At 41.9% G+C, this 12,920-nt stretch overlaps 2 protein-coding genes and 1 long non-coding RNA gene across 15 annotated transcripts in view; 1 reads left to right on the plus strand and 2 right to left on the minus strand.

The window, feature by feature from the left end:
* Window positions 1–12,920, plus strand: part of LOC119017067 — an 84,020-nt gene that overhangs the window by 41,439 nt on the left and 29,661 nt on the right. For 3 of the 8 annotated variants that reach the window (XR_005074325.1, XR_005074330.1, XR_005074326.1), the window contains exon 3: window positions 4,547–4,665. The exons of 3 other annotated variants lie outside the window; for them this stretch is intronic. This is a non-coding gene — a long non-coding RNA (uncharacterized LOC119017067). Of the gene's footprint in view, window positions 1–2,565; window positions 2,698–4,546; window positions 4,666–11,064; window positions 11,158–12,920 lie in introns of those variants that run through there. 2 more of the 8 variants (XR_005074327.1, XR_005074332.1) reach the window with 2 other exon arrangements.
* Window positions 2,048–7,300, minus strand: edn1 (endothelin 1). The gene is made up of 5 exons (XM_037093475.1): window positions 4,905–7,300; window positions 4,518–4,668; window positions 3,957–4,118; window positions 3,615–3,719; window positions 2,048–2,999 (listed from the first exon to the last, which is right to left on the minus strand). Exons 1-5 carry the CDS (start codon window positions 4,963–4,965, stop codon window positions 2,861–2,863), a joined length of 618 nt encoding a protein of 205 aa, XP_036949370.1. The 5' UTR covers window positions 4,966–7,300; the 3' UTR covers window positions 2,048–2,860.
* hivep1 (HIVEP zinc finger 1) overlaps window positions 8,880–12,920 on the minus strand; it is a 60,729-nt gene continuing 56,688 nt past the window's right edge. For 5 of the 6 annotated variants that reach the window (XM_037093473.1, XM_037093472.1, XM_037093470.1 and 2 more), the window contains exons 7-9: window positions 12,674–12,775; window positions 11,446–11,978; window positions 9,486–10,610 (exon numbers count right to left, since the gene is read on the minus strand). In XM_037093473.1, the coding sequence (XP_036949368.1) occupies window positions 9,486–10,610; window positions 11,446–11,978; window positions 12,674–12,775 (1,760 nt within the window). Of the gene's footprint in view, window positions 10,611–11,445; window positions 11,979–12,673; window positions 12,776–12,920 lie in introns of all 6 variants that reach the window. The other variant, XM_037093469.1, reaches the window with a different exon arrangement.

Genomic DNA, 12,920 nt, shown 5'->3' on the forward strand with positions numbered 1-12,920 from the left:
CTGGCGTATCATCGAAACTGTCTCCCTATTGTCGCCGCACCGTCTCCTGCAGCAGACGAGTCCTCGAATTGTTTTGCAAACAAAAAGTAGGTCTGTCTGGAAAATCTGACATCAGTGTTATTATGATTTGAAGCTGCACGCAGGAGGACGCAGCAGTTTTTCTTCCACTGAGCCCGCGGCACAGAATCCAGCGGGGATTTGTTTGCTAAATGGGCTGGATAGATAAGACTTTTTCAACCAAGTTGCATTGGATTGTTCTCCGCTGCCAGCTCGAGCAGCGCCGCGATGACTGATGGGAGCGCGTTCCAGACGCACCAATGTTTGAACTGAACCCAAGAACAACTTGTTTGACATATATCACATGTACAGCTGAGATATAGGAGGGTAGAAACCTGACAGATTGATGCAGCATGGCTTTGATCTCGTAAAAAGCGCTTGTGATGATGGAAACAACTCTCTAAGAACTTGAATCATTGTCCAATAAAGAGTGTTATTTTTAATCCATGCTCAGTAGGCATAAGTGAGGGATTTCTACTTTGCTCTCCAGTAAGTCCATGTTTGGTTGTGACATTTTCACACAAATCGAAGGATTATATTCTCGTCTACTGGTTGAGAAAACCTTTTTTAAAAATGTATTTATGTGTGACTCCCAAACTTGGCTTTTTTCATGATACAGGCTTCTCTTTTATCAGCAGAATTAGCTGGATGAGCGATTAACTGACATCAAATTAAGCTGATTTATTAACCAAGGCTAAATTTAAGATATCCGGAGAAGCTCAAGGCGTTTTGGTTCCATTACGGGAGGAGGAACAGATGGTCGAGGAGTGGTAATGACTGATTGTGTAAAGATCGGCCCTTATCTGCAATAATCATTACAGGAGAACGGGGAGGCTGAGACAGGTCGTTGAGAGAATACCTTAAGAGTGAGTCAGGCCCCGCTGCATTTCAGCTGAGTCACTTTTCAGCTTGGGGACAGAAACGCTCAGGCTGGAAGATGGTGGATATTTAAGAGTATTTTAAAACAAAGCAGGTCATAACAGAGCTGAAAACAAACAACGTGCTGGATGTGTCTTTGAAATCCGAGCTGCTGATGGAAAACCTTAAATCAACTTTCAGCTGATTTGGAAATTGCAGAGTGTAGTCTGGTTTGGCACGCAGATGAAAAGGCAGGGTGAGCTGGGTTTTATGGGCTGTTTGCCTCACTGTCCTCCACATCAACACTTTCTTGTTATCGTCTCTTTCTTCGTCCCCGTCTCTTGTGTTTTATCTCACTTGTTTGTGTACCTTTCAACTTCAAAAGAAAAGTTCACCCACTTCTGATGGGATGTACATTAGCGCTTTTAGTTTTGCAGCAATAATGAAGATTTTAGCCTTAAAAAGTCTGTTAATAATGTCTTTTCATATCAGTTTGGTTTCTTGGAGCTTCTGGTGACTTGGCTTACATCGGACAAGCTGGAGGGAACCCTTTTTGTGTTTTTTTTGGTTGCTGAATTTTTACATTTTAAAACAAGTCCCCATCTACTTCAGTTGTTTAGGAGAATGCTGTAATGCTTGTTTTGCTGTGAAGCTCCAGAAATGTTTTCTGGACTATGAGACTTCAAGATTTTCCATTGGCATAGATAATGACTGAATTAAATGTTTTTAGCTAAAACTTAGCCTTTAAAGGTATCATATCTTAGAATTGTGCCCCTGACAGAAAAAAATCATACTCCAAGTAAAAGACAAGAGTAACCGCTAACTGCTGCTATCTGAGGCTGCTGTTAGTTAGTTAGCACATTTAGCAATGCAGCTAGCAAAATGGACTGAGAGCTTGGAACACCAGGAGAAAGTTGGTGTTGTTCTGACAGGGAACTAAGGAGCTTTGGACAATCAGGAGGACTTCAGATTAGCATGCTAACTTCTGTTAAATGTGATTTATAGAGCTCAACGTTCACTGAAAGTTTTGTCCTGTGAGTTATTCCTCCAACTTTGGCCGAAAAATTGTTTTTCTCATGTCACAATTCCGTGCACATACAACACAGCAGGATAAAGGCGCTGACTTTTTAAATAAGTGTGTACAAATTTATTTAAGATTGGCCAAAACTTGGCACCTTGGTGACAAAACATTTCACAGAAATGACAAAACCAAACGTGACGGGCCAATATGGCCATCAAATTACAACATACAAAAAGAATAAATAAATAGTGGCATCAACATACATACATAGCATATTTAGTGGACAATTAAATTATGATAAATGAAAGAACTCCCAGCAGCTACTGTACTGCACAGCTACAATGACCTGTGTCCTGACAGGGGACAACCTGTTACATAAAATGCAGTAAATAGTTTCAGTCGGTGAAAAATTGCCTTGTGTGAAGCAGTGACGAGGCACATGATCCCTTCTATGTAGACGTAACAGTCTGGTTCTGCAACTTTGTGTGAGGAAAAGTAATGGCATCTTTAAATATAATGAGTAGGACTGCCCTCATCCGTATACGGCAGTGGAAGGATTTACTGTATGTGGAATCCTTCCAGTAAAGTCAAGTGTTTGAAATGCTCTGTTGTGTTTTTTTCTTTTTTAGTCCATATGAGGAGCGGTGAGTGAGTCTGACCCTGACACCGACAGGATCAATCAGCCGAGTCCGACTCCGCTCAGCTTATCTACTTTCACCTGAACTCCGTGTCTACTGTCTCTGCCCTCGTTCATCTGACTGATGAAGTGCAACCGAGTCGAGTCGTGAATGCTCTCGAAGCCAACACGGAGGAAGTTTCCCGGCCATATCTGGGCTCTCCTTTCTCTTCCATTGGCTGTAGAGAAAGGGCTTATGAAACCCTTTCCTCCTCTGTATGACAAGGCGCGGAGGTTATCTGTCGTCTTTAGGAGGCCACGCTCTCGCCCTCCCATGCCCTCGCCCTGTGGCGCTGTCTCGCCCTCCATTTCTTCAGAAGCAGGCTGGTCTTCAGGGTGGCCCTGATCGCTAGAGGCGACACCCGTTTCGTGTTGCCACTCTTCATCCTGAACACAAAGACAGAGAACGATTAGACATCTGAACCATCGATCTCTCAGGGTTATGTAAAAGGTAAACCTACACCTGGGTGGACTTGAGGTGTCAGTCAAACATTCAAACCACTAAGTAGGCAGTGTGTCAAGCAGAACACACTCTGGAGTGGTTTGAGGAGACTGAATGTTATGTTTCCAATTATTAATGTGTCAGACAAATGGCGCTGCAAATTTGGGAGTCTTAAACATGATGGTACATGACTGCTGCTGCAGCACAGGAGCTCATTTACTCTCTCAGAAAGGTGAGGGAAAGTGATGCAGCTCACTTCAGGTACATTCCACACAATCACAGAGGTTTTATGGGATGCATAACGCTGCTCTGCCATCAAAATGTGTAGGGAGTCTAATGCTTTAGGGACTAATCTTCCTGCCTCTGAAACACATGCTGACTGTTTTCATCTCAGGCTCAGAGTGGTTTGACACAGGCAGACATTAACATGTTGCCCTACAAAAGACCTCAGTGCCAGTGAGGTTATAATTACCACGTCCATTTATTTATTTATTTATTTTTTTTTTTGCAAATACGCTCCGAGCTCTTCAGCCTCATTCAGTGTGAGCAGGTCGTCTTACCTTTTAATCCTGCCCGTGTCGGCTGCCAGCTTGTGTTTGCACTGCGCCTCGGCACAACCATCGCCCTGGGCGGAGCGGATCACCGTGTCTGGCAGCGTCTCATACCTGAAACAGCGCACGATGAGAGCGGGATCCCATTAACATTATTCATCAGGCAGTTTCGAGGCATTTACCAGACGGAACTTGTCCTCACATGCACACACACACACACACACAAATGACAGACCGAGGCCATTCCGAGTATCACCGACAAAAAAAAACTATGATCCGTGTTTGGGTTGCTGTTGTTATCGCGTGCTCATGAGACTTGTCGAAAGTGGGATAAAAGTGCAAATTACACACCTGAGGCGTTTTCCCATCCGGCAGAAGTTCCTGCATGTGTTGTCTTCTTCGTGGGAACACTGACACCGGGGTCCACTGCTGCTGCTGCTGCTGGTTGCCATGGAGCCCACGACCGCGCGCTTCGTCCTGGGAGCGTTGCCCAGTCCGTAGGAGACCACGCGCCTGGAAAGTTAACACAATTCGAATCAAACAAACTGAACTTAACGGTCGGGGGGGAAACGTCTTTCTCACGCTAAAAGTCAGCTCGTTTAACTTATAAATGTACAAGGGAATGTTACCCAGCGCTAACAAGGTATGAAAAACTCTAGTTTATTGTTAGGTAAACTCGCGGGAAGTAATTTAAAAAAAAAAAAAAAGTCGACGGCGTACTCGGAATGTTAGCTTAACGTTACTGTTAGCTAATCATCCGACTAATACGTCTTGTATTTCAACGTCTATCCAATATTTGAGTGAGTAATTAGCCGAATGCTTGTTTTCTGCCGACACTTTAAGTTTGTTGCCAACTTAAAGAAAGGTATTACTTTTCACTGCTGTTTAAACATTTACATAACGGTGACTTACTCAGGTGTGTTGACCCATATGATGTCCAGGTGGCAGAAGTAGACGCACTCCTTGTCCAGGAAAGTGGCGCAGGAGCAGCGTTTGGTCCGCACATGGCGCCCCTGGGTGGTGGTGGAGGCGGTGGTTGTCTCTCCAGAAGGCGCTGCAAGTACTGCAATTAAATACTCATTATTAAAACACTGCATATAAAACATAAAACATTAAATGTCAGGAATGTGCATGAAGCTAAAGTGTTATCTGCGCAGTTGCAGCAAGATTGTGCTCTGCAGCTTTGCAGATAGTATTCCAACTTTAATTAGTAATTCAACTAATTTATAACAAAGTAAAAGTTAATTCATGCTAATACACAGGTAGAATAGATAAATAGAAGCGTTCGGAAAAAGTTACCTGCACACAAAATCCAGGAGTACATCACTGATAAGACGGAAATCAAAACGTGTAAATCCATTTTTCAGGTTCGTCTTAGACAAAAAAAAAAAATAATATCGCTCGGCAAAAGTAACAATAATCCTCCAGAAGTGTAAAATTAAAGATCCAGTGATTCTCTCTTCGGTACAGTGTCTCGCTGGTCGTCCTCAGAGATTGACGCAGGAGCGGTGCAGAGTCTCTGTCAGTGTGGCCCCACATGTTCAGCCCTTTGACTTTATACAGGAGCGTCCCACCTCCCCTCCGCCTCCTCCTGCTGCTGCTGCTCCGCTCTCTGTTGTCCTTTGGCTCGTACCCAGACGATGATGTTTGTTAGCTGATAAGCAGCCGTGCAGGCGGAGTGGAAGACTTTGAGATGCCTTGGCTGTGAGTGAGTGGATGATGGGGGAGACGCCGGGTGATTGAATGCGACCTGTACCACACTTCAGTCGGACTCTGTGGCTGAGCTGCAGTGGCAGTAATGAGACGGCAGGTGGCAGGCAAATGCTGTAGTGGTGAACATTACATAAAGAAGTATGTTATAATGGTGAGAGTATAGGTGTTAAGTGTTACTTAGGTAGAAGTAAAACATATTTTTTTGCAGAAATTGACTCAAATAACATTAAAAATGTAAGAATGTAGAAAAAAAAAAGAAATATACCAAGAACAGAGAACAGGAGAAAGAAAATTCCTTGTTTTAAATCATAAAGGACATCATGAAGGAGAAGGTACGAATTAACATTATTAAAAGCCATTAAGAAACACAGTGAGAGTAGAGTCATAACTTAAACAAAGCACTAGTGTTGTCAGGATACACAAGTTTCTAACTTTGATACAACAATATTCAGTGTAATTTTCAATACCAGAGGAACCAATTGACAAAATATTGAGGGCATTAAACTTTGGATGTTTATTAAAAGACTAATATAACAAGATATCACTTTTCTTGGTAGAAAGATGGTAGTCAACAATAAATAACATCACAAGGTGTTGTTCTGTTGCATCCGGTACATCTGTTATTTTTGATTACTGTTCTTCAACATGCTTATATTGACTCTGATTCTGTTTTTTTCTTTTCTCTTGACCACTACATTGTGGTGTGGAGTACAAACATAAAACAAGAGCATAATAGACTCCCAAGTTCGAAGCAGGTTATTTAAAGCGAATCAAAAGATTTCTGAGAAATGCTCCCAGTTTACATACAACCTCTGGTTCATCTGCAATTACAATATAAGTTTAAACATAGACGGATGATAAACAAAGTATTTTGACAAATATATCATTGTTTTATCAACCACACGTGTGTATTTACGCAGTTATCATCACATGAAGTACAACATCTTTTATTCCCTTTCTTCTTTCCTCTTCAATTCACAATATACCACTTTTGCAAAACTGAAGTGTGGTAATTACTAAAAAGAATTGAATAAAATGTATGCTAAAAAAAACAAAAGAAATATCCAACTTAATTAGCAATGAAAGTATTTTTAGTTAGCAGCAATGTTGTCACATAGTGAAGTTTGAACTTTGAGAGCCAGCCTGCTTTGTATACAGACAATGAGGCTGCCAGGTAGGAGGAGAGTTTGCCCTTTGCATGGTCTGGACTGGAGCAGTGAGTTGGAATAAAACTCAGAGTTTAATACTCCTCATTCACTTCTCTGTCCCTCAGAATACAGTATTATAGGGTTATAGTGGACACTACATCCAACATTACATAACCAGCACAGGCATTATAATCTATATTCATTTTTTGAGCATGATTCCTGCTGGATGTTAAACAGTTCAACTGGTAATTATAAGTATAATGTAAGTATAATATAAGCAACGTGGCGTACTATACAGATGTTTACATATAAATCAACATTTAGAGTATTTGAGATAATCTGTCATCCTATAATGTTGTCTCACATCATCCCTTTGCAGTAATTATAACGTCCTGTTTGCCCCTTTGCTCCACAAATGCTGCATGTTATTAATTTATAAATGAAAGTACAAACAAGCTCCAAAGTGGCTATTGATCTCATGCTTTCCTTCCACTAGTTGTAATAAACTGTGGAAACCGAGGAGTGCTTCATTTCCCTAAATCACATCAGCAGTGGAAAACTGACCTTGCTTATGTGTTCACGCATGCTCCGAGTGGAAATGTCTTCGGTAAAGTTTCCTGACATACTGCACCTCTGAGGCCTTCAATCACAGGCTGGTGCTGTGACTTTCCACTGGTCAGGGGAACAGCTTGTGCTCATGACAGAATCAGACAAAATCAAGTAGCATCAGATGCAGCTTTATAAAGTTTAGGTTAAAATGTGGATACTTTAGTTTAGGGACGTTGATAGAGATTTCTTTTGCTGATCAGATGCTTCACTTCATCATCCTGCTTTTTGTTTTCATAGCACTTGCAGATAATGACCTCTAGGTGTCTCTGTTTGCTTTACTATAGCTTCCCCGTACAGATTTCATTCAGCTCTGGGGTAGAGGAGGGGGTACTGCGATGGAGTCTGTTCTGTAGATGGATGAGTCACCTTCTGAATGGGGTGGAAGAAGGAGGTTATCACTGTAAAGCCTCTTGAGATGAGAGAGAAGTCTCCCTCATTGAGGCTAGATTGCTATGTTTGGTCACGGTCCTCTGGGAGCTCATTACCCTGACTCCTCCTGTACAGTAGGTGTAAAATAAACCAAATATAGTCATAATAAGTATAAAGTCATATTAATAAAGTACCACTTTTTTGATCGGCAACTAGAGGTTTTTAATTCAGAGGTTCAGAGGTATTATTGTGATAATTAGAGGATCCCGAGGCTGTCTCCTGAGGAATCAATCTCACTGATGTATTCTGCACAAAAGATCACCCTTACTGGTTACATTATTCTGCCGTCGTATCAAACAAACCAGCGATATTGAAATTCCTCCCTCTGTTGAGCTTCATAGAAACATTGTCAAGCAGAACAGTACTGCTGAAATGTGTTGAGAAAATTACACAACCTGGTATTTATGTAAGAGCCCAACCAATTTATCAGTTGGCTGACAATATGGGCTGACATTGGCCTACCACAGATATATTTATATCTGCATATTTGTTGCTTGATATGCGCTGAAGTCTTGTTTTTTAGAGATTGTATTACAGAAAAAGACATCTGGGATTCCCAATAAGTTCACCGTTTCAGTTAAAGACGCACAATATGGATTTTTTTCAGCTGATACAGATAAGATAAACAGTAATATGCATGTTTGTGTTTTAAAGAAGCTCTGGGCATGTAGTTTAGGCACACCTGAAGGTAAGAAAGGCTGAGATGTAGTGTGCAAAGATGGAGAATTTTATATTCCATAGCTTAAATAAGATTTGTTGTCCTAAAAGTATTTTCTTGAAAAAATGTCCACCTGCGGTATCGAATTGCACAGATGGTGCATTTGTTAAGTCAGTAAGATATAAGTTAAGCAATCTGGCTTCATATTATTGACTCCATTTATTGGCTAGAAAAAACATAGATATAAGTATTTCATCAATGCCAATAAAATTCATGTATATATATATATATATATATATATATATATATATATATATATATATATATATATATATATATAAATTTCATGAATTTCAAAAATATATAATATATACATGAATTTTAAAAATCCAGGATTTCACTCCAAAATTAGTTTTAATTTGGTGTCATTGAATGACACCAACTATCCAACTATTATATATATATATATATATATATATATATATATATATATATATATATATATATATATATATATATATATATATATATATATATAAATAGTTGGATTAGTTTTCTGTTTGATGATTCATTTTCTGTGAATCAAATAAACACATACCAAACTAAATCAATTTCACACCGCAGTCCCACATTTAACACTCACCGTCCTTATGATAGTTGGAATATAGTTGCAGTCTAACTTTCTGCTGCATAACTGACAAATCACAGTGATACCACTTTAATGTTTGTAAACAAATTTTTACTGATACAGTTAAGAATATTGATACAGCAATGTAAAGCTACCATAATGCACATACCTATGGACTTATGAATCATAATGGGCACTAGATGGATTATAATAAATAGTTGAACACAACATCTGTACACAGAAACATTGCCCAATAATCCATAGAAATGTACATATACCAGTACAACATTTATAATTCCATAAATTTACGAATGACAAATCCTCCAAAATAAAACTGATATCCTCCATTGTTATGCCTCTCTTTACTTTTATTTTTTTCTGAAATAAACACAAGCAACTACTGAATGTATAAGGAATTATGTACAGGTTCCTAAACAAGAAACTCCATAAAGGCACAATTGTCTATACAACATGTACAAAAAAAAAAAGAAATTGTCTGGAGCTGACAAAAAAGTAAAAATAAAATGATTGGTCATCATTATAATTATCATATGATTGCACATACAATATGAATGTCAGCATCTGTGCTTTGAAAGGTGATTTGCAAAGAAACAAACCCCTGAAAAGTGTTTTCAGTCTTACAAAGTGACAAGAATTACAAAAAGAGAACAAGAAGAGCTTTCAACTTGGGGTCTTCAGGTGGCAATGACCAGTCTGTCTTCATCATCACTGGATACCTCATTATCGTCATCAATTACTTTCTGCCAGCTGGTCACTGGTGGTGCTCTATGTGGTGCAGGATCACTTGCTCCCTCGACTGATGACTCCTTAGCACCGTCTACTCGGCCCTCAGGAGCTGGTGATTGATGCTGCTGTGGGGATTTCTCCCTCTCTTCCCTCTCAACAGTCTGTGTGAACTCAGCTCTGCTGCTACCTCCAGGGCTTGCCCTGCTGCCTGAGGTCACTTCTGGAGAGCTGCTGACCTTCAGTGGGGTGGGCGATGAAGCAGTCATGCAACTCTGTGAAGAACCGGGCCCGTGTTCACTTTGAGACGGCTGTGCTCCTGGAGCTTCAGGACTGCCCCGCCTCTCTGATGACCCAGGCAGAGGACTGAGGGTGGAGAGAGGGCTGAGAGAAGGAATGATGGCAGGCAGGGCAATGTTAACTATCTGCAGGCCTGGGACATGTGTCTGGGGGCCAGTGCTGCTTTGCGAGGTGGGGTTGGCAGTTAAAACCTGCAACCCGAGGGTGGCATTGAGAGTGAGCCCTTGCTGGTTTAATAAATGGGTGGATGCTAGGCCTGTGTTGGTCAGCCCCATTAGGTTAAGTGTCTCCAGGCCGACCTGCTGTATCGTTTGAGCCTGCAGGCCAGCAACCTGCCCTAGAGGGAAGCAGGGCAGGACATTGCTGATTGGTTCCTGGACCACAAGTGGCTGGGCTTGTAAGCCCTCTGGTTGGGGTGAAGAGTTTGGAGCTGGTAAAGGGCTTGTGTTTCTGTGAATGACGCTCACTGCTGGGATGGTGAGCTGGACAGGCCCAGCCTGGATTGGTACAAAGGTGGAATAAGCTGCCAGGCCAGCAGGCACCAGCTGGATCCCTCCAACTGGGACCATGCTGTAAGAGGAGCGAGAAGGCTGCTGGGAGTGCAGGGGCAGGTGACTGAACAGGTGGGTCTGGGTCTCTGTTCCTAGTGTTTGGGATAGACCCTGTGGGGGAAAGTGCGTGGGGCCTTGAGAAACATAGGAGGAAGTCTGAGTGCTCCGGTCCACTGGTATTCCCGATTCACTGGTTACCACAGCAGGGAGGGCAGGGGAGGTATCCTGTGAAGAGAGAACAATTCAGTATTAAGTCATATATTATAATATTACCTTTTCGTTGAATACTGTAAGATCCTTTTTGTAACCAGAAACACAAGCCTCGCTGAAGGAGAAGTTTCACTCTGAAATCTCGCATGAGATGAGTTGTTGCAAGGAGACAATGGTAGAAACTTGAGTCAGGGAGAAGTTTTGAGCTTAGCTACAGGAAGTGCCAACAAGATGGCTGAATATTTAACTGATTTTGACCATCTAGATGAAGTCTGTGTTGTGATTCAACAGCCATGATTAATTAAAGGCTTTTTAACTCATTACCCTCTTGAGTGCAAGAAGTCTCACTCAAATCTGTCTTGATCAGTTGTCGCCTTATCTACATTAACAAAATCAGTTAAATACTCAGCCATCTTGCTGCCAGTTCCTCTCTCATACTCTGTCTTAAACTTCTGCTGTTGTCTTTTAGTGGATAAACCTTTGATGCTCAGAGTTACCCCAAAGAATTACATTGCAGTCATTGCAGCTGAGGCAAGCTACTGAACCAATTCCAAAAATGTTGGTAAGTATGAATTATTTACACACCTTAATATGTAAATAACGGGCTCAGGCTTAAACATACTGGATTTTCCCTTTTAAATGTAGCACATTCTTAGAAGATGAAATGGTGTTTGGATCAATCTACAAAAGCGAATCAAGACTATGAACACTATTCACCTTTTCAGTGCATTCACAGGAGCTTTGTGGAAGTGCCTCGCATGCAGGATTGAAAGTAAGGGTATGGATAGGAAAGACAGGAGGCAGGCAGGGAGGGGTGGAAAGAGATGCAATGAGAATACTTGGGTCTCACCTGGCCTAGCTTGGAGCCCTTGCCTGGCACTGGGGGACTAGGGGGCACATCAAAGTCAGGGTAGTCGATGGACATCTGCCTGCACGGTGACACTGGGCTCATCATGTGCACTGACTCTGTGTCTGAGGTGTAGGAGTCTGATGTGGTAGCAACAGGTGGAGGAGAGTAAGGGAAGTGGACTGGGCCGCATGATGACCCAGAGATGGATATCTGCTTGCTCAGGGACACGGGGCTCATCATGGGGACAGATTCGGAGTCGGATGTAGGGGGTTCAGGAGCTGGAGGCTGGGAGAGAGGTAAGGAGACTGAGCTGATTGACATCTGGGCGAGGAGGGCGCTAGGAGGAACTTCAGCCTCTTTTGAAGGGATGTGCTGCGGGCTGGCGGAGACAGAGGGGTTGGTGGACAGGCCCGATTCTGCCTGGCTGTCCTCCTCTTCCTCCTCGTTGTCGTCATTCTCCTCATCATCAGGCCCATCAGAGTCATCGCCATCTGAATCTTGACGGTCAGCACTGCTGACCTGGCTGCGGTCTCCTGCAGATGACAAAACTTGTAAGATGGAATCTATTCTTGGTATTCCACAGAACATATTAGTCATCCGAGCTGGTATGAAAATAGATAAGCCCTTTGGTTGTATATACACTTTCATTCATTAAACATCTTCTGTTATCACACAGTGACAACATCCATAGCTAAGGATGCAGTTCAGTAATGTTTTGTGCTGCGGCTGCATACTTTCACACCCTTGACCACCATACGCCCCTGAGCTCCATCACAGGCAGAGGAGGAAAAACAAATATGCTGGGACCATAGAATGCTTTCAGGCAGCTTCTCTCTCTCACTCTCTCTCTCTCTCTTTCTTTTTTTTTTCTAAAATTAGACGCAGCAATTTCCTCTTTCTAAATGCTGTGCATGCCGCCCACATGTGCTTTGAGTTAACAGAGGAAGAAGCTGCATTTAGAATTTCTAATTAGACCGTTGCAAAGCTATTGATCAACCTAGCAACAGAGCACAAGCAGGGACAATCAGGGTTTTATATCTCATGTCATTAACAGGAGAACTTTTCTGAAAAGGGCATTCCTGTTGTTTGAAATAAAAGCAAATGGGGTAAACAAGATCTATTAAATTTGTAACAATATGCTGTAAATAAACCCTTAGAGAAAGAACACAGACATTTTTCGCTTTTTTTACAAGTTATAGTTTTGGAGCACACAATGATCCTTACGTACCTGAATCCTCTGCATCCTGATCTTCAATGAGACCTTCAGGAACCCCCATCTCCATGCATTTCTTACTGTGGGCCTTGGACTTCATGTGCTTGGTCAGATTTCCTGCAAGAGGAGAGTCAGTGAGGTCTTACGGGTGGGTAGAGCCTGAACAATAGCACAGGAGTTTATGTAAGAGAATGCGGTCTTTGGGCAAGCTGTATGTAAAGGGTGAGTAACTGATAAAGACATTTTTAAATGAACGTGGGTT

This window comes from Acanthopagrus latus, chromosome 3 (genome assembly GCF_904848185.1).
Source record: "Acanthopagrus latus isolate v.2019 chromosome 3, fAcaLat1.1, whole genome shotgun sequence".
Lineage (NCBI taxonomy): Eukaryota > Metazoa > Chordata > Actinopteri > Spariformes > Sparidae > Acanthopagrus > Acanthopagrus latus.

Excerpts from the sequence above, each read along its gene's own strand:
- edn1 (XM_037093475.1), bottom strand. The coding sequence starts at position 4,965 with ATGGATTTACACGTTTTGATTTCCGTCTTATCAGTGATGTACTCCTGG. Across the intron at positions 4,669-4,904 it reads CTCCTGGATTTTGTGTGCAG|TACTTGCAGCGCCTTCTGGA; the intron begins GTAACTTTTTCC and ends ATTTAATTGCAG. Across the intron at positions 3,000-3,614 it reads GACACGGGCAGGATTAAAAG|GATGAAGAGTGGCAACACGA; the intron begins GTAAGACGACCT and ends CTTTGTGTTCAG.